The sequence below is a fragment of the Glycine soja genome, chromosome 11 (genome assembly GCF_004193775.1).
Source record: "Glycine soja cultivar W05 chromosome 11, ASM419377v2, whole genome shotgun sequence".
In the NCBI taxonomy this organism is placed as follows: Eukaryota; Viridiplantae; Streptophyta; class Magnoliopsida; order Fabales; family Fabaceae; genus Glycine; species Glycine soja.
In genome coordinates, this window is record NC_041012.1 from 14,519,324 (window position 1) to 14,541,959 (window position 22,636).

The 22,636-nt window shown below is 31.9% G+C and overlaps 1 protein-coding gene across 2 annotated transcripts; it reads right to left on the minus strand.

The window, feature by feature from the left end:
- Window positions 1-5,699: 5,699 nt before the first annotated feature.
- Window positions 5,700-8,460, minus strand: LOC114375520 (dnaJ protein homolog). 2 transcript variants are annotated; one of them, XM_028333315.1, is made up of 6 exons: window positions 8,164-8,460; window positions 7,811-7,958; window positions 7,558-7,696; window positions 6,671-6,947; window positions 6,383-6,581; window positions 5,700-6,283 (listed from the first exon to the last, which is right to left on the minus strand). In XM_028333315.1, exons 1-6 carry the CDS (start codon window positions 8,311-8,313, stop codon window positions 5,964-5,966), a joined length of 1,233 nt encoding a protein of 410 aa, XP_028189116.1. In that variant the 5' UTR covers window positions 8,314-8,460; the 3' UTR covers window positions 5,700-5,963. The 2 variants fall into 2 exon arrangements, with proteins under 2 accessions (XP_028189116.1, XP_028189115.1); XM_028333314.1 differs by having other exon boundaries at window positions 7,790-7,958.
- Between the last annotated feature and the right edge of the window lie 14,176 nt (window positions 8,461-22,636).

The window sequence follows — 22,636 nt, forward strand, 5'->3', positions numbered from 1 at the left end:
GCACATTTACAGCAGTAAGAATGCTGCAAAATGAAACCTTTATGTCACAAACAATGTACATACAACTTTTTTTCATTTTAATATGTTGTTGTCATTCTCCACATATTTTAGACGTTCCTATTTCAGTGCCATACTTGATTTTCATTTTCGCATTTCCTCTCACTGCAGATTGAATATCCAACTCACACTAATCCATTAATCCTACAGTTCACTATAGTATTCCACAATGATATGGCAATGTTACATACTAATTGTTTTATTCTTCATGTTGTTTCATATTTGCTTTCTTGCAATAATTATTTGCAGGACATTATAGAAGTGCCCAATTTTTACCACCAACAATGGACACCAGAATACCCTGAGTTTGTCAACTTTAGATATGATGGAACAATATACCAAATCAGGCTAAGGCAGCATCGGGCAAAAGTCTACTTTGCGGAAGGGCTGAAAGAATTCAGAAAAGATTTATCAATTTACGAATCTGTGATCATTAAGTTCTTGGCATGCAACAGCAAATCCATGTTTGATCTTTATTTCGTTTCCTCACTGGAATGTCAGACTTATGGAAGGCCAGAAGTTATGTCAAGACAACATATTTGGACACTTGAAATCACACAATCAATTCTTGGTACATCAGGACCACTGGTAACAATGAAAACTTCTTCAATGTTGCTTATTAATTCATGCTTATATATCATGCTATTTTTTCCCATGCAGAGACTCCCCAATTGTGCCACTGCCTATTCTCTGTCCTGTTGACACCTGTCCAGTTATAGGCCTTCTTTTATGCTTCTTCTTTGCTCATTGTCGTGTTTTATGCTTCTACTTTCCTCATTCCCGTGTGTTGCCACCTGTCCAATAATAAACCCTCTTTTATGCTTCTTTGCTCTTTAGCCTGTGTGTTGTCACCTGTCCAATAATAAACCCTCTTTTATGCTTCTTTGCTCTTCAGTCCATGTGTTGCCACCTGTCCAATAAAAAACCCTCTTTTATGCTTCTTTGTTGATTTCTCACTTCAGTCCACGTGTCCTGTCCCTTTGTTTATGTTCGTCCTGCCCGTTTTTGCTTCTTCATTTTTCTGCTTTCCATTTTTTTTCCCATTTCTTCTTTTCACATTTCCCAATATTGTCATTGTTTTGCCATTGCCATCCTGTACCTCCATCTCTCGTGTGCTCACTCCGTTCACTATTTCTCTTCTTTGCGCTTGCTTTTTGAACTTTTGGTTTGTGTTGCATTTGCTTATTTTTTTCGGTTATGTGTTCATTGTTAGTTTACCTTTTTCGGTTTCCTTTGGACTGAAGTGCTGAAAACATGCGTGAGCTTTGCCTGATTCTGATTTACATTGCTACTGTTTATGCCTTTCTGTTCGTTTTGATGCCTACAACTGTTTCTATTTTGTTTTTTTTTTTACACGTTTGCATGCATGTGTTCGTTTTGGCCTTTATGTTCGTTTGCATGCATGTGTTAAAAAACATTTACCTTTGTGTTTGTTTTTTATGTGTATTTCTTTGGACTCTTCATTTTCCTTCATGTTTAAAGCTTTGCCTTTGTAGTTGGTTTTTTTTTGTGTATATTTGCTTTGTACTGAAAAAAAAAATACTTGAGCTTTGTCTCATTTTGATTGTCATTTAGTTTCGTTGTATTTTGTTGTATAATAATAAATTATGGACTAATTATATTATAATAATAATAATTTTTTAAAAATTAACACATGCTTAACGTATCCCAGACTTCCATAATTTATTATTATTCATATATACAATATTCAATATACTGATTTTTTGAATACTTTACAATTATTATTATTTTGTTACTGACCTCATTATCTGCAAATGCATTTAATGTGTGCAGCTATAAAAATATATGGTATGATTGTTCTATGTTTTAAAAAATTATTATTATTATTATAATATAATTAGTATTATTTATTATAATTATTAAAATAGTAATAATAATAATATTAATAGTAATACTAATACTAATTGAATTCAAATTTAAAACCATATATAAATATATAATAATACTGATTCCAGTGTAATAAGCCAACATATTTGAAAGCAAAAAAACAAATCATGTTATATACTTGAAAAAGGAACGAAACACTGTTATGTGTTATCCCTTGTTTGTTATATATAATTTTATATAGAAACATAAATAAATATGAATATAAGAATAAATAAATTAAACCATTAAATGACATAAGTTAAAATTTTTTGTTTCATCTTTAAAATCTGAAAATTAATTGATTGTAAGAATTTAAAGTTGATTGCTCCTCATAGATGATTTAAAGCTAATTGATAAAATACAACAACAGTTTATTGCATGAAACCAAGTATTCTGTTCGTCATACAGTCAAACTTGACTTAGTAACATGCAAACAAAGCAAACCCAATCGATTTATATGTTATCGTATTGCAATTTGAATAGTTAATTGATATGGTTGTATGTTATTCATTTAATTAATAATTGTAATGGTATTCACGATAGTAAAGAGTATGAGACGGATGAATACCAATGAAAAGTTAAAGTTTAATCAAATATTATCATATATCATACATATTTGATATTCGATTGTTTATACATCATTTGCTATGAAATGATGGTGCACCGCACAAAATATATTGTCATATCTACTCAGTGAGCAGATTCAATACAATCAAATTGATGTTAAACAAAACATAGAAGCTGAAGCCACAGGATTGTGAAAGTCCTAATTACTCAGCTTTGATATGTTTGTTAGTTGATAACTGATACTGCGTATGCTCATCAAAATCGAAATCAGAACTGGCGGAATGTGTGTGGTGGTTGATGGTGGAGTTAGGCGCAGATATGTTGTCCAACCATGGTATCAATTCCTTGCAGATAATGATTTCTCCCACGATGATGAAGTCTCCTTCTATTATAGAATCATTGATAAAATATGGGAAATTGTCATCCGTCGAAGAAAGAATTGGGAGTATTAGAGTTAGCTTATGTACTTTGATTTTTCTATCTTTTTGTCTTTTATGAACATTTTGTCAATTACATGGTCTCTTTCTTATTTACCTATTTGACTTTGAACATCAGATATATTATAAATTTTTAATCTTTTTTTATTTTGCACATTAGCTTAAATTTTATTTCTCTTTTACACATCAGTATTGGTTCGTAAAAACATTTTTATTTTGTTTTCTGCCAAAGTTAAACATCCTACGCATGGAGTATATTTCTGATGCAGTTGAGATGTATTCCACATAAATTTTGGCTTTCAAATTTTGTTTTGTCATATGACATTGTTAAGGAATGTACCAGTGAGTTTTGAGTTTTCATGGTTTGAATTTGAATGAAATGAGTCTGTTTTATTTAATTTGCTATATTAGTAATTTATAACTGTTGTACTACAAATTTATTGTTTAGTAAACTGAACATTGTTGATGGAGGGATATTGTTGTCTACTATGCTCATCTTACACATTCCCTGCTATGCTCATCTCATATTTATTTGCTGCTTATTCCAGTGCTTATGTTTTATAGACCATGTAATATCCATGTTCTGTTTTCAGATTTACTTGATCAGTAAAAAAACTTATCCCACCATGCTGTGACCTTTCGATATTTTTGCTTCTAATTATTGAACATTTTAGTTTTTTAAAGTTACGTGGAAAAGTTTTTTGTTTTTTCCTATCCTTTGTGTTTTGCATTTTCGTTTCCCACAAAATTACCCTTCTTCACTAAATAAGAAAGCCAATAACATAAGTAATGAATTTTCTCATTCTCGTCCTGCATTTGGAAAACAACAGCACAAAGTAAAAAAAAAAGAAATAAAATATACAAAAAATTAAAGATTAAACAAAAATTGTGGATTTTTAAAGATATAAAAACCAAATATTTATATTTTCCAATAAAGAGATCATAGTTGTGAATTTTTAAAAATAGAATAATCAAATGTTTTAATTATAAAATAAAGAGATCAAATTGTAAATTAAATAAAATTAAAAAAACAAAATTGCATTTAAGTTTAGCAATTTTTAACTATTAAAATGCTATATGTTTAAATTAATTTAAGCTGCATATTTTTTTACATTCAAATTGCTAGAATAGTTTTTTAACTTTAAATTACAAAGAGCATTAACTTTGTGTCCCGTAATCATATACATAACTAAAATTGTTCTAAAACATTATCTTTTATACATGATTATATTTTTTTTTTGCTGAATTAGATTAAAATTTATTTAGGATAAGAAAAGGTTATTTTTAAATAATATTATTTATAGAGATTACAAAATTATTTAACATAACAAAAAATTATTTTTATAGACAGAAACATTTTTTAAAACAAAGACTAAAACATTATTTTTTTATAAGTGTAAATTATCTTTTATAATAAAAATATTACTTTCATATGCCCACTAAACATTTTTTAAAACAAACACTACAAAATTATTTTACAAAAAAACTTATTTTTTTTAAGTGTCAATTATCTTTTATAATGAAAATATTACTTTCATATGTCCATTAATTATGAAAATTTAGTTTCTCTTCACAATAAAATACATCTAAAATAAAAATTTTCTTGCAAAACCACAATATTTTTTAATTTATTTCCTATGTTTCTTTTATATAATTTAAATTAATTTTAAAATGTTTTAACACAATCAACTCTATACAAATTATCCTTATGTTATATACAAACAACACCCTGACAAATAATATTTATTTCACTTACATTAAAATTATACAAACAGCAATGACAAATATTATTTATGTCACTTACAGGCGAATAATACAAACAACACCTTGACAAATAGTATTTATTTCATTTATAGTAAAATACTTTAAAATACCAACCCGTGCATCCACTAATTTTTTAATAAATACAAAAGGGTCCAACTACATAAATTTCACGTTTAGAATTTGGGCCCAGTTCAGCTAACTAAATACTATATTTAGATGACCAATAATAATTATTGGCACAAATAATAACAACTTATATTTAATAATTGAATAGTTCAAATTTAAATTTTAATTAACCATTGAATATAAATTAAATAAAATAAATTATATTGAGATAAAAAATACTCGTAACAATGATTTATAAATTTATCTAGTTTCAGCTTATTTTTATATGTTCTTTTTAAAAATCAAAACTTGTAAATATCCCCCTCGTCTCTCTAAAAATTCAAATTGAACCAGCTCAATTCCAACTAGATAGAGGAAACTCATTATAAATTTCACGAATGGTATTCGAATGACCTAATAATTGAAGTAAAACTAGCCATATATATCATACAGACCAAATCAAGTTTAATAACTAAACTAAGGTCAACTATTTTTTCAGTTAGGCCAATATGTTTAGGAGGATTTTGTATCCTGAAAATGAATACCTAGATAGTCTAATCTGTATATCATGTAACAAATTCAAACTAATTCCAATTACATTAGAAAAAATTACTCTTTACTCGTTAGGAGGTGAAGAGCTTGAAAATCTAATAATTGCATGCATTAGAAACCATTTATTGTATTCCTCCAGCTAGTTGCATGTTCTGCTTTTATTAAAAGCTATCCAATTTCTTGGGAAAATATACCCCTACAGGTTACAGTTATATCCGCCTTGGCTTTTCCATGAAAAACCAAGACATTTTTTGAGGGAGAATACTCGGATATTTCCCATTTTTTGCCTTACAAGTTTCTGAGAAGTTTTTCACTCAGTAGCAAACGCGATGCACACAAACAACGGAATGAGATAAACCAAATCGTAGAGTTTAAAAAGAACAAACAAATATAGTAAAGTACTACTATTTAGGACGTCAGATCGGAAATTATCCCTTCGACAATCATAAGAAAGCAAGCAATACACTGTTCACTTTCTCACAATCATTTGATCAAACACTACTTATCTTTAGTCCACACACACTACGGTTACGGAAACATCAACAGTATCATCATCATTTTCATCAATTCTGATTCTAGCTTCCACACAAGTCATTACTGCTGGGCACACTGTACCCTCTGTGCACCACCAGGCATGTCATCATCCTCATCATATGCCTCCTGAGCTTGTTGTTGCTTCCTCCTAGTCTCCTCCTCCATGTTGACATCATGGAGTGTTGTTTCCTCACATTCATCCAGCTCCATGTCTGTCAATTGTGAAGAAGGCTTTGGTGGCAGAACAGCTTCCAAGGCCTTAACCTGGTCAGGGTTTAGGGAATCTGGGAACTCCACAGTGAAGTGAATGTAAAGCTTCCCCTTCATGAATGACCTCTGATACATGGGCATTCCCTCATCATTTATAGCCTTGTATGAATCTGCATGTATAACCAGCAAAGTTAGAATTTTCTTGGCACATAATAAAATAACCAATTTAATCACAGCAAAATTGGGGCAGGTGTGAATCATTTACATACCAGGCTTGACAACTTCCCCAGGATTTGATTTAATAAGAAGCTGACGGCCATCCAAGTGAGTCAGCACAAATTGGAAGCCACATAAGGCTTCAGTAAGGGACAAAATGTGCTCTACAAAAAGATCTTCAGCCTTTCTTTTGAATTTGGGATGTTCCTTCTGCTGAAGGACAAAGACAATATCCCCAGTAATTGTGTCTGGCTGCAAAATACAAACAACTCAGATCATTATAAATTCTGTGATCCATGAGACACAATGCAAATGACATTACAATTCTCATATCAGCATACCGCTTCATCAGCTTCGCCAGGGAATGTAATCTTCTGCCCGTTCTGCATTCCCTTTTCCACAATAACTTCAAGGACTTTTTTCTCCTGCACAACCTTTTCTCCCTTGCACTGTGGGCAGCGATCTCTGTCGTTGATGGTTTCTCCAGTACCCTTGCATTCATTGCAAGCATGCTGCATCTGCTGAATCATGGACGGGCCAAGATGTCTTATAGAAACCTTCATACCAGTTCCTTGACAACCAGCACACTTCATCGAAGCACCAGACTTAGAACCCTTACTGAGAATTCACAGACAACAATCAATGGAAATCCCATTTGTGAAACAAGCAACAATTACGTGAACAATAAAATCTAGTCAATGTTTGAATTAATGAAATGGGTTAAATATATCTACAAATATAAACAGTTATTAATATCTCAAAATAATTGCCTCCTTGATAAAAATATGTCAGATGTAGCCCTTGAATTGCCTTCTTTTGATTATATTTGACACATTTTCATAAAGGAGAAAATTTACTTGAGAGACTAAAAATGAACAATGCCCAATCTACATAGACAAAAGACATATCATATATAATCAAATTCATACATTTAAGCCCCAAAAAAAAATTCCCTAAAGATTAATTATTGTCGAAAACCAAACACTCGAAATACCCACAAACAATAAAAATCCGTATATGTTCTATGGTTCAAAATTGTGGTCCGCGACCACAACCACAATTTAAACACGCGGCATTTGTCTGCAATTCCCAATAATAATCAAGGATTGCCCGCAACCACAATTTAAGACCATGCTACGTCGTATTAATAAACATCATAATTTTAAACCAAACAAAAAGTAATTTTTTCCTAAAATCTAATCACCAAGCAAACTCTGAATTCACTCACCCAGTGCACTTGGAGCATATGACATTTCTGGAGAGGGAGAGCTTCTTAGAAGTCCCGAGATAAAGGTCCTCCAGAGAGACCTTGAGAGGGTGAACCACATCTTCTCCGCGCCTCTGCCTCCTACCTCGACTACTTCCACCTGTTCACAAAGCCATAACCCATTTAGCACAAACAAACTATCATTAATCATCAAAGATACGAATCAAAGTAATCAATCATAAAAATAATCAACCTGATCCAAAGGGACTCCCACCTCCAAAGAAAGATGAAAAGATATCAAACGGATCATGGCCACCGCCACCACCCATTCCTTCCTTAAGCGCATCTTCACCATACTGATCATATATCTCACGCTTCTCAGGGTCACTCAGAACCTCATATGCTTGTGCCAGCTCTTTAAACTACACCAAACAAACAAACAAAAAACACACACTATAAGCCTCACCAAACAAACATGCTTGCAACAATTTCACCACCACAATACAATCAACGTTACGTTAACCCTAATTCTATCAATAAATTCTTAATTGAACCCTAATTTAACTGAATGAAACTCCTAATTGAATCGCGAATTGAGTGAATAAGAATTAGCACAACAAAAATTACCTTCTCGGGATCACCGCCCTTGTCAGGGTGATTCTTGATGGCGGCTTTCTTGTAAGCCTTCTTCAGATCATCCTGCGAAGCGTTCTTCGAGACGCCGAGGATTTCGTAGTACCTCGTATTATCGCTCTTCTTCGGTGCCCTCCCAAACATCTTTAATTATTAACGAATGAATCGAAATTGAAAACCCTAGTTTCAGGAAAGCGAAGAACAACAACGAGAACTGAAGAGTGAAAAAAGACTCTAGATCCGAATCAACGAGAGAAGGAGTAACACCGCCCTAAACTACCATCACTCCAGCGTTGGTATTTATATTTACTATTTACTGTGTTTTTTGTTTTTGTTCTTTTATTTTTGGAGGGTGGACATTGAGAGAGGGTTTAATAATGGACGGTTGCGATGGAGGCTCGTCAAGTAGGTCCCACGGGAGAAGGGTCTAGAATTTTTGTTCGCGTGTTTAGGTTGGATGCGTGGACCGTTGGATGTGTGGGTTGACGTTTAATTTTGTTCTAGATCCTTCGAGGCAAGCTCTAGGAAATGCCAGAGTTTCCTTTTCTGAGTTTTTTTAACTTTTTTTTCTCTTTCAAAATGTTTTTTTTCTTTTTTTCTTTCTTTGAGTCCACTAAGAGCTAACCATTTTTTTGGTTCTCAAATGATGACCACAGGGATGTTACACTCTAAGGCCCTTTAGATTATCTTTGATGGGTTTTGTGCAAATAATAATAAATTAGTTTAATATAATTTTTGTTTTATTATATCTCTCAATTGTTTTACTCATGTATATTAAGTTTAAAAATTTTCACTTTGTTACATTAAATTTTTAAAATGTCTCAATTTAATCCTTCTGATGAGAAACATCTAAAAAATTAATAGAGTTGTATGATGTATCTGTTGGTTGTTGAGTAAGATGTCGATACAGTGAGATTTTCAAAACCACATCATTTTAAACAATGTTTTTTTGTTGACAAAATAAGAAGGTAAAATTACATTTTTGTTTCCTCAATTTATCTTCAATTTCGGATTTGATCCCCTATAATTTAATTCACAAATTTGATCCCCCGATTTTATAAATCCCTGCAAAATTGGTCCAGGAAACCCGATTTGGACATTGACTGTTAACCTCAAACATTGACTGTCACGTGTCAATGTCTGAGTGGTTTCCTGTAAAGGCTTCATTTTTTGTAGGTAAAGTTGTACTTTTGGTCCCCCAGTTTTACTCCAATTTCGATTTTGGCCTCCTTATAATTTAATTCACACATTTGGTCCATCAGTTTTATAATTCCCTTTATAAATTCAGCCAAATTTTATTACTAGAGAAGTTGTATTTCAAATTTCAAACAAAAATACTATTGTCATACATAGGCCACTTAAGCATATACATAATATTGCATGGGGGAGCAAAAAAAGAAAAAAAAAATAGGGGATTATTACAAAACCTGTTAAAGTAAGAGATCTGAAAATTTCTGACCCAGGTTGGAATTCATGCACCACTTTTCCAAGTTGAACAACCCCGGAAGTGGGAGAGAGATAAAGAGTGATTTTTCTCTGGGTTTCATGTGAGTGTAAAACTTGCGATGAAAAAGAAGTGTGAAATTTATCAAGACCTATTATGTCTCTAGCACCAGTAGCAAAACCATTCAAAAGACCAATTTTGCAGGAACAATTTATAAAGGAATTTATAAAACTGGGGGACTAAATGTGTGAATTAAACTATAAGGGGACCAAAATCGAAATTGGAGTAAAATTGAGGGATCAAAAGTGTAATTTTACCTAAAAAAATGAAGCATTTACAAGGAACCACTCAGATGTTGACATGTGTCATTGACATGTGGCAGTCACACGTGGCATTGACATGTGGCAGTCACACATCTGAGGTTAACGGTCAACGTCCAAATCGGACTTCCAGGACCAATTTTGCAGGAATTTATAAAACTGGGGGATCAAATTTGTGAATTAAATTATAGGGAGGCCAAATATGTAATTGGAAATAAAGTGGGGGACCAATTTTGCAATTTTTCCAAATAAGAAATCATTAGAAAGAGAAGTGACATTCTAATGTGATGGAAAAGTAGAGGGAAACCAAGAGTTCTTACGAGCAAGAGCAAGACCTAGGGCACATGATTGTCATTAGATTGTTGTCGATGTTGTCTTTTGTCGATATCAGCACTGTCATTAGAGGTATGTTGTTCATGGTGTTACTGTTATTTTGTGTGTGTTTTTGTATATTTTCATTTACACCTTTTTGAGTTCATTGGGTATGTAATGCAAAACAAGATTTTTGTTTTGGCCTTTTTGAGTTCATTGTGTTGTGTTGTTCTCCGTTCTCTCTATACTTTGGGTTATTTGATTGTATGCATGGTAACGGGTGCGAATCAAGGTTGATTTTTGTTTACCCCACCCTCGCTCCTGACTCCCCATTTCCCCTGCCCTTGCCCTCGCCCGGGAGTTTTACCAGTTAGGGGTATTTTTTCGATTTTTTCAAATGGGAGTCGTTTTCAAATTATTTTCGAAAAGGGGATAAGTCATAACAACTAAGTTAAAAGTTGTAATATCTATTATGAGTTATATTTTTTTTTAACTCAACTCATAAATAGTTTTATGACTTCAGTTTTTTATTTATGACTTCAAAGTCGTTAGTTTTTTTTTTTATTTTACAACTTTAAAGTCGTAAGTAATTTTTTATATACATTTTATGACTATGAAGTCGTAATGTTTTTTTCACACTTTAATGTATTTTATTTTCAATTTTCTAAAAAGTATAAATAATTTTATTTATTCAATTATTAAATAAATATTTTAATTTTACTTGTTATTAGTTTTATTTAATATGTTGTATATTTTTTATGGTTTTATTTAATATGTTATATATTTTTTAATGTTTTTTATTTAAAGTATTTTATATTTTTTAATATTATTTTATTTAATATATTTTGTATATTTAAAATTTAGATAATATTTTAATAATGTTATTGAATTTGAATTTTTTTAAATGAAATAAAAAATAAACTTAATGATATTTAATATATATTTTTTAAATATTTATTTTATTTCAAATACTTAAATTTTAAAAACTTAAATTTGAAACCAAATATTAAAATATTTTGTTACTAATATTAACTTATAATTTATGAAATAATATTATTTATTTTGTGTAAAGGAATTTACTATTAACAACATCTAAAAATTTAGTAATAAAAATAGTTGTTAAATTAAAAAGAACATGATACATTAATATAAAATTAACAATACAAATTAAAAAGAAACATAAAAAGTAAAAATTATATTAGTCATCTACTTGTTTGTATGGACAGTTACTAAAATTATGTCATTTACTTCTATACGATGAACATTTCTTAGGCCTATTTGAAATTGGTTCATCGATCTCATTATGCATACAAGTAGTGGTTGACCTTACTGATGTTTGTCATCATTTCGAAGCATCAAACATAAAATATGGACCTAAATATTGAGATCATTTGTCTTCACTTCCAAGGGAATGAAAATGATGCTAATAAACTTTAAAAATATTTTCCAACTTGTATATAGGGTCAACAAAGTCATCATAAGTTACAATTGCATGCGAGCAAGAAATTCAAATTGCTTGAAATTGTCCACAATCATATGACTATTCATTCAATTTGACAGTGCATGCCATTGCTTATTGACCAATCCGTGTATTTGTAATATTGTTTATTTTGTGTAAAGGAATTTACTATTAACAACATCTAACAATTTAGTAATAAAAGTAGTTGTCAAATTAAAAGGAACATAATTCATTAATATAAATGAACAATACAAATTAAAGAGAAACAAAAAAAGTAGAAACTATATTAGTCATCTACTTGTTTATATGGATAGCTACTACGATTATGTCCTTTACTTCTACACAATGAGAATTTCTTAGGCCTATTTGAATTTGGTCCATCCATCTCATTATGTATACAAGTAGTGGTTGACCTTACTGATGCATGTCGTTGTTTTGAAGGATCAGACATAAAATATGGACCTAAATATTGAGGTCATTTGTCTTCACTTCCAAGGGAATGAAAATGATGTTGATAAACTTTGAAAATATTTTCCAACTTGTATATAGGGTCAACAAAGTCACCGTAACTTAAATTGCAAAAAGCACACATTACAATTGCATACGAGTAAGGAATTTGAATTGCTTGAGATTGTCCACAATTGCATCACTATTCGTTCAATTTGACAGTGCATGCCATTGCTTGTTGACTAAGCCACATATTTGCAATTTTTTGAACCTCAAACTCCCTTGTTTCTCGAACATACATGCGAACATAATGCGAGGTAGCAATGTGTTGATTTTCTTGCATCATGACATACATTCAGGGTACCTATGTCTTGCCTTTATCATATTCATGATTTTCATGTCATTAGTAACAAATGAATCATTTATTTTATTAAATGTTTCATTAACTAAGGCAATAATAGGTAATGCTCGAGCTCCTTTCAAAACATAATTCATACATTCAACAAGGTTGGTAGTCATATGGTCATATTGTTTTCCTTCATCGTAGGCCTGAGTCCATTTACTCTTGGGAATTTGGTCCAACCAATCTGCTACATGTGAAAACTCTGCTCACATTGTGAGCAACTTTGCCTCAAATCATATGGCAAAAGATAAAACAATGAGTAATTAATATAGTGAAGACGTAATAAAGCAAGAATTTGATGTATGAAATGGTTAGAAGCATACCCATACTAATGACTTGTTTTTTTAAGTTAACATTTTAAAACTGTTTGTTGAAATTTGATGCAATGTGGCAAATGCAATACACAGATAAAACATCTGGTCCAGTTCATCCAACTCGTTTTGATTGCAAAACTGCTAGCAAACTGGTTCCCCTTTTGATATAATACACAAATTTGGTTGAGGTGTAACATATCTCTTCAAATAATGCAAGAACCACATCCAAACTTCTTTGGTCTCGCTTTCAACAATTGTAAAAGCAAGTGAAAAATTGTTCCTACTACCATCTTGTTCAATGGCAGTCAATAAAGTACCATGATATTTTTCAGTTAAAAATGTCTCATCTACTTGCACAATTGACTTGCAATATTGAAAGCCTTCAATACATGACTTAAAAGCCCAAAATACATGATCAAGAATCACCCTAGGAGACTCATCTTCACCATCCTCCATTGAAGAGGAAGTTTTGTATCTTACTATTGTACCTGGTACAAAGTATTGAGCAGTTGTCATCCATACAGGCAGATAATTGTATGATTGTTCCTAACTTCCAAATGTCATTTCAAGGACTTTTTGTTTAGTTGTCCATGCTTTTTTGTATGAAACAGTACAACTAAACTATTGTAGCATGTCTGCAATCAATGTTTTGATTTTGATATCAGGGTTTGTTATCACTAAATGAACAATATTATGAGCAATTACTGATAAGTCTAACTTAGCATGATCTTGTGATATGACAAAAGTTGTGCAAGTGTGAATACCATTTATTTTCTTCAACTCTCATCTCTTGTGTATTTGTTGAACGATACTCTCGCCCTCCAGTAACATCCATTATCATATTGATTACACATGAGAACATACTTGTCACTCTTGTTCTCTACCACATAAAAATTAAATGAATGCACAAAATAAAATTGCTTAATGACATCCATAACTCCTTGTTTTGATTCAAATATCAAGCCTTCATAAAGGTCATTTGTACTAGAACTCCCTTTGTTCTTATAAGGATTTGAGTACTATTGATTCTCTAGAAGTTGGCTACTAATAGTTTCAAAATATGAAGATGACTTCACTTTGATTACTTGGTTCTCCATGTTTGTGAACATCGTGTTGTTGCTCGTCATCACTAAAGTTGCTAACATTATCTCATATTATGGGTTCTTCACTAGCCATATGTAAAAAAATACAAATGTAACTGATCAGTGAAAATGAAAATAATTTAGTTTATTTAACGCTAAATAAAAAAACCCTATGCCGAGAAAATTGAAAAAAAAAATACACCATTCTGGTAAAACTCCCTAATTTAGTGTATCTATTGTTAAATAAAAAATATACCGAGAAGATGATAAGAAAAATGTGAAAATGAAATACTCTTTTGTATTCTGAAAAATATTACAAGATTGTTACTTCATGAAATGAAGTGTGAATTAGACCTCCCTTTTATAATAAACATGAACAATGAATAGTGAATAGTGCATCATACATTTGTATCAATGAAAATTATTTTCGCAGTTAGACTTTTCATTTCATGTATAATGTGCATATAATCAACTAATAACATTTTTGTATAAAAATAACATTTTTGTATAAATAATAGTAACAACTCTAAAATATTATTATATAATAACTTATTTAAATTTCTAAAACTTTAAAATAATATTAACTTAACACTTATAATTTATTGAAAGACTAAATCCTAAAATAATAATATCTTAAAACTTATTAAAATATTAAACCCTAAAATAATAATAACTTAAATCTTATAACTTATTAAAAGACACAACTCTAAAATATTATTATCTAATAACTTATTTAAATTTCTAAAAAACTAAAATAATATTAACTTAACACTTATAATTTATTAAAAGTTAAACCCTAAAATAATAATAACTCAAAACTTATTAAAATACTAAACCCTAAAATAATAATAACTTAAATCTTATAACTTATTAAAAGACACAACTCTAAAATATTATTATCTAATAACTTATTTAAATATCTAAAACCCTAAAATAATATTAACTTAACACTTATAATTTATTAAAAGACTAAACCCTATAATAATAATAACTTAAATTTTATAACTTATTAAAAGACTAAACTCTAAAATATTATTATCTAATAACTTATTTAAATTTCTAAAATCCTAAAATAATATTAGCTTTAACACTTATAATTATTAAAAAAGAGTTAACAGTTATAATATTATAATATATAATAACATATAATATTTTTAAATTACAATATAATATTTAAAAAGCAAATAGTGAAGTCATGACATGTTTCATGACTTTGAAATCATTGGACCAGCCCTCCATCCCACCATCCATTTTGCATGAAACCGAATCCAAACCGTCCTTTGAAATAATGAAGTCATGTCATCCTTCACCACTTTGAAGTCGTGGCCAAGTAAACGACTTCCAAACTGTACCATTTTGACCGTGAATTCGTGAAGCAAATTGTAGGAAAAATGCAAAAAGATTGCATCGTTTTGGCCATTTGCTGGTGAATCAAAGTGCAAGAAAAATACAGAAAAATATTGCACCACTTTGGTCATTTGCACGCAATGAATAGGTGAGTCAAAGTGTAGGAAAAATGCAGAAAAACTACACCATTTTGGCCATTTTCATGCAGTGAATTGTTGAATCAAAGTGCAAAAAAAAATGCAGCAATTCAATTGTCTCGTGAAGCATGGCACATGCATGAATAGTATAATAGTAAAGTTATCTCATTAATGGATGGATGGATGGTCATTCAATGCATCATGCTAGTAAACATTAGGCTGTTGAATATTGCAAAGGGTAGCTTACATTAAAGGAAGTATCATACTCGTGAAGCATGGCAGAAAAATAATTGGTTGAAAGTTTTGATGCATGTTTTACAGCTGGTGAATAAGTTGAAGACACTAAGACTACGTGTTCCAAATCTTAGTTGGTTTAAAGTTTTGATGGTTGTACTAAGTTCAATATTAACTCAAATGCATGTCACTTTGTCTTCACGCAAACTAAAACCATTAAGTGTGTGAGGTTATTGCATGCCTCTCGAAACATCAAACCCATGAATAGTATCATGTTGTGCAGGGACGACACAAGGACTTGAGAGGCCTAAAACAAATTTAAGAATGAAGACTTTTATTTACTCATAAAATAGTTTATTAAAATTATCATTGTTTTATTTAAAATTAATTTTTTGGGCTTTTTGTGTTGCAAAATTATCGATTAAATTATCGTAATTAATTTCATTTAACATTTCCTTTTCAATAGACAATAATGTCAATCCGTTCAATCTTTGTTGAGACATTATTGTTCATTAATTATTACTTATGGTACCAATAAAAAGATTAATAGTTACTTATAATATTTTAATTAAAATTTATTTTCAAATATAGTTTTACAATAATTTTTTTGAGGTATATTAGTACTATAAAAAAAATCGGGGCCTTTTTTTTGGGCCTAAAGTCCTTGATTGGGCCTTAAGCCAGCCTTGGTGTTGTGTATACTGCATTTCACGTGATGCATATAGGCTTTATACAAGTTAAGTTATTTGAAGCCTATACTTTGGTAAAAAAGTAATACTCATTAAATGTGTGATGCATTCCACATGAAACCAACTTATATAAATATAGTGTGCATTTATTCACTTGCACTTTAATTCTTCTCCAATCTTATTTTCATCCAAACTAAGTTTCCTCACGAAGCTTCTTTTTGTTTGTCTACATCCCCACTTTTTTCATCCTTTCATCCATTTGTTCTTTCCTTCACTGTGAACCAATGACACATGCACAACCTAGACATATTGATGGCTCGTTGTTGCGCTTACAAGACAACCATATTTCAAATCAAGTGTGGGAAGACAAAAAGAGAATGATTCGTTTGACGTATAATTCTGTTTGGGCTTTTACACACTTGGATCAGATAGATAATCATGTCAAAAACCTAATCACTTTAGCTGGTTTTTGTCATGTTATCAATGTCGGAAAAATTGATATTAACCAACATTTGGTTAGTGCATTGGTTGAACGTTGGAGAACCAAAACTCACACATTTCATTTTCCACATGGAGAGCCAACCATAACTTTACAAGATATGACCCTACAGTTGAACCTGAAGATTGATGGATTATCAGTAATTGATATCATCACCGATGATGTACGTGTTGCTTGTCAGACATTACTAGGGGACACTCCATCTGATAAGTATATAAAGGGTAAAAAGGTTTGTCTAAGCTAGTTGCAGCAAAATTTTCAACAACTTCCAATTGATGTTGATGATGTTGTCATTGCACAACATACTAGAGCTCATATCATGATACTGATAGGCGGTTGTTTGATGCTAGATACATCAAGTGCAAGAGTTCATTTTATGTATCTCCTTTTATTATCAAATTTGACTGAGGCAGGTCATTACAGTTGGAGTGCAATAGTATTAGCATCCCTTTTTTTGAGCTCTAGATTAGGCTGTGAAGCCTAAATAAACGGAAATCGGTGGATGTTTGTTGCTGCTACAGTCATGAGCATGGGACCGCATTAAATATATTGTCACAAAGATACATCACCTATCTGTGGAAGAAGTACAAGAAGGACTTGAATTTCCTCTTGCACGAAGGTGGTGTTGTCCGACAACCGAAAGAAACATTCTTACTAATTCAACCATATTGATATGCGTCATATTTGATAGACTACATATGAATGAGGTTCAATTCTTAATTTTCATGTTAAGTACTTTTTTGTTTCCTAATCAAACTTAAATATGTGACAATAATAATGTATGTCTTGCAGTTCTTGTGGAATCCTTATGACACACAAAAAATAAGGCCATTAATTAATAATGTTGAGGTATCAATGATTGTTCAGGCAAAAGTCCCTCTCATATGTTTTGCAATTGTGGAATGAATCCAACAGACAGGGTCATAAGACAATTTGGACTGCGACAAATCATTTCAGATGACCCATCAAACCTAGATCAACTCCATGACATAGATATGAGAGGGAGAACAAATATTTTTTTGGCCTCACCATCATCGTCACTAGATTGCCAAATTAAATCATTGGAATGATTATATTTTTCACGGGAAAATAGACCAAGGTCTTTTGCATGATAATTCATAATACATGCAATGGTATATACATTGAACTAGACGAAATGGATGTTTACATGCATTCCATGTGTACATGTCATTACATTTATGAAACACATGAACATTAACCCTGAAAAGTTCATCCAAAATTATTTTAGAAAATAACACTATGAAGCAGTAAACTAACCAATAATCTACTCAGCATTAGGTCAGAAGTAGTGGAAAAAACCTCCATACATAAATGTGCAAGCACCTCCAATGAAGAAAATGTTTGGTAAACCCAAGAAAAATAGGAGGAAGGAGACTGGAGAAACTACATCCATAATTAACAAAGTGTCCAAGAGAGGAATCAATCAAAAATGATCAAAATGTGGAATAACTGGCCACAACAAAAGAGTTAGTAAGGATGACCCTACATCAACCCAAACCCTTTAAACCAAACCAGTCCCAACCACCTACACCACCCCAATTCCAACCACTTAAACCACCCCAATTCCAACCTCTTGTACCAAACCAGTCTGAAGCACCTACATCAACCCAAACCCAACCACCTACACCAACCCAATCCCAACCCCAACAAGCTGCACCATCACAATCACAAGCCAAACAAGTTTCACCAACCAAGAAAACAATGAGACCTAAACTCCGAGCAAAAAGGAGGAAGTTAATCACCCCACCTGAATAATGCTTACAAGGGAGGAAAATGATGGATGAAGACTATGCTTTTTAGACCCAAGTAGAAGCTCTGCCAACGATGGTGGTGGTGACGGCAGCGACGACAAGGACGATTATGATGGCAGAGGTGGTGACAGTCATATCAATGGTGGTAGGTTAACAATAGTTGAGATATTTTAGGATGTGATTTGTTTGGTGAATCTTTTAGAGATTTAATGGTTATATTTATTTTAAATTTAATTTTTAAATATTTTAATCTTGGTCGTCTGTTATTTTTAATCATGATCTAATGGTTATTATTAATTAATTTCATGTTTTCACATAAAAAAAGTGTTCTTAGAAGAGTTGTATTATATATATACACACACACAAACATACACACACTATTAGAATTATATATTATTATCTTAATTTTCATTAGAGTGTAATTTGGGATTTGCTCATTATTACTTAGATTACATTGATTTTATGTAATTAATGTAGATCCTATTTGCTCATTATAAATAAAGGTTGTGTGGTCATCCAAGACACATTATAGCACCCCAGATTCTAGTTCAAAATATTGTTTGAAAAATTATTGTTAATTTTTTTGTTCTTGAAATACGTGTCAATAAATTAATACCTTATTCAAAACTCGAGTAATATTTTTTTTTTGAAAACATATGCGGATAAACTTCATTGTAAAACTCGTGTAAATAAATCTCATTAAAAAGTATAAAAGGACAATAACATCATTTCTTGAAAGCGAATACAATTAAAAATTTTATGTAACAGATTTACATTAATCACAACCTTCGAAAAGATATGAACCTTGAAATAGAATAATTAAATACAAGGGAGAAATAACATAGTCTTCATACATAATAATAAAAAGTACCATGTCACAAGAAAATAAAATGTAATTACAACCCGTAGATGTCTTAAAGTAAGTGTAACACGTAAATCTGTAACAAATATGACTATCTGAACCTAGGTACACCCAACTCTAAAATGGATACATTCAAAAGAAAACCTAGGTCTTTGAGCAGACAAATATCCAACCCAAGGTATCAAATTGTATCTAAGACGAATCCGCGAAAGAATCATCCTCATCCTCCTTAAATGAAGGCTCTAACTGCCACAACAACTATATGTACTTTTTTTTATCTTCGTAGGCATGAGATCATCATGGTCTCCTCGGACGTTGATACCTAAAAGTTATTAGTTGTAGGGGTGAGTTCTCTGCTCCTCAAATGTCACAAACAACACACAAAGCATACAACTTACATAACCATGGTGTATCGTTTTCCTAGGCAAACAACACTTGATGCCCTAGAGCGCATAACTATCACACTTGACATAAACAACTATAGTACTTAACACCATTGATTATCACTCTTGACACGATCAAATACTACACTTGACATCATTGATAATCACTTTGGATACAACTAACTATTACACTCGACACATAATAGGGCCTAACAATGCCACCAAGCCTCCCAAGTATTGATGGTCTTACACAACCACATGGATGACAATTGAGAGTGATTGCCAAATACGAGTACAACGTATACCGATCCCAAGCTCCCAAATCCAAAAAGTATAGTCTCAGAGCTCGTCAAAAGTAGCAAAGTCAGGCCTGTGAGTTCCCCACGCCAAATGAGTGCATCGAATGTCTGGTAGTCACCACATTGATAATCACATTAGATAAAACTTACTATTACACTCGACACATAATAGGGCCTAACAATGCCACCAAGCCTCCCAAGTATTAATGGTCTTACACAACCACATGGATGACAATTGAGAGTGATCACCACATATGGGTACAACGTATACCAATCCCCAAGCTCCCAAATCCAAAAAGATAGTCTCAGAGCTCGTCAAAAGTAGAAAATTCACGCCTGTGAGTTCCCCACGCCAAATGAGTGCACCAAATTTCGGATAGTCACCACTCGCTAATTCCCTTAGGTTCTTCAAACCTCTCTACCCACTATACCCCAGTGTACCCTATAAATCATTCATTTCTCAACATAAGCCTCATCATCTCACAGATGGAACGTAATCACATACCTCACCATCTCACAAATAGACCATAATCACATACCTCACCGTCTCACAGATATATCATAATCACATACCTCACAATCTCATAGAAGAAATCTAACCATAACCACACCATTTCGCAGGCGAATCCTAATAACAAAACATGTCATCTCACAGATGGAACATAACTAACGATTCCTTACTCTTCCTTCAATCTTTTTGCATCTTTCCGCCACATTGCGTGTGTATCCCTCATACTGGGTATAGCACACAAAACAAACATTTATACACACACACGAGCACATAAAGACGAGGCTCAAGCCTATGTGCTACTCTCAGGGAACCATTCTAGGCCCCTCAAGTGATAGAAATCACTTTTCACCCAAATCTACCAAAATTCAACAACATAATTACTATATTTACAACATCCTAAAAGTTATAACAAGCAATTTGTCAAGGGTTGGATACCCCCAGACTCAGACCAAAGTGTGTACAGGTGAATATCAATATATTGCAAAAACATAAATTACACGCCACAGATACAAGTGCCAGAGTTCATACTCTCTCGATCATAGGCATTCATAAGCAATAATAAAACTTCATCGTCCATTCTTATCTTAGCATTCACACTAGCAGACAATATATTCACTTAAAGCATAAAAATAGTCATCGGACATGCATACAATCAATCTCAGCATTGAACATGACATTCTTCTTATATCTCAATAATCACACTAATGATATCCATAACATTTTGAGGCATAACAATCACCATCAGAGAAAAATTGTAATTAATTTCAACTTGATCATACAATCGGCAGACATTACATACAACATCAAATTACAAAATAGAGAATTAATACAAGTTGGTCTTCATGGGTTTAGTAATTTTGTTTGTCTTACTTACAAGTTCACAATGGATCCTAGAGTGGTCCTTAGGGTTCCCTGCACTTTCCCTATGGTTTTCTTCATTCTAAATCCATTTTTAGTCTTATAATTACCAAATTAAATCATCTAATGTCTAGTATCACGTTGTTGCCCTATTTCACAAATTTCACTCTTAAACTTGTCTTCAAATTTTTAAGTGTTCCAGAAATAGATTTTTCATAAATTTTACATTCTGCCCTATATTTTTCACACCTAACAAACTCATTTTTGAAGTCAAAACCTTAATAAAATTAGTTTATACAATCATAACCACCACTTTAAATTCGTGACAGATTTAATCCTACAAAATATTCTTAAACTGGATTTGTTCATAACTTTTGCTAGAAAACTCTAATTTAAGTGAAATTTAAGGCTCATACTAAGTTTTGACACCCAAAGAACTCATTTTTAACCTTAAAAATTCAATAAAAACAACATATCACACAATTCCATCTAGGGCAGTAGCTATGAAATTTTGAACATCAACACAACATGCAATGAAGTCTAGCTTCCAAAGATAACAAGATCAAGGTTCAAGAATGGGAAAGACCCCCCTTACCTTGATGAAGCTTGCACGAAAATGCTCAAATGAACCAAGAACCCATATCTAGATGTTCCCAAGCTTCAAAGGATGAAAAAAGAAATTTGGAACCAAGAATGAGAGTTTTGCACGAAAATGGTGAGGAAACAAAAAAAGAGTGAAGATTAAGGGCCTCTTACCAAAGCTTTGAGGGAAGAAGCCTCAAGAACACTTGTATGAATGTTGGAAGAATAAGAAGAAAACAGATTCCTCTCCCTCCCTTGAAGAACTTATGCATAACAATGGAGAACGAAGGTTCCAAGTTTGATTTTTTTGGAGAAGTGAAGAAATAAGGCTTAAAGCTTAGTCCAAATGAAACTTGGTTAGGCTTAATGTTGACAAGATCAAATTGACAACATGAATGATCATTTGATAGCCATGGTGGACTTGCCAAATGCTACTATATATGGGTATTTTTTCCTTTTGAATTTTTAAACAGAAATGGCTAAAGTAGACTTAAGCAAAAATGGTAAAAATTG

What these genes read in the sequence shown, in the direction of transcription:
- LOC114375520 (XM_028333314.1), bottom strand. Translation starts at nt 8,313, where the DNA reads ATGTTTGGGAGGGCACCGAAGAAGAGCGATAATACGAGGTACTACGAA. An exon ending in AGGGCGGTGATCCCGAGAAG is followed by an intron (nt 7,959 to 8,163) that starts GTAATTTTTGTT and finishes TGTTTGGTGTAG; the next exon opens with TTTAAAGAGCTGGCACAAGC. An exon ending in ATATGCTCCAAGTGCACTGG is followed by an intron (nt 6,948 to 7,557) that starts GTGAGTGAATTC and finishes GTGAATTCTCAG; the next exon opens with TAAGGGTTCTAAGTCTGGTG.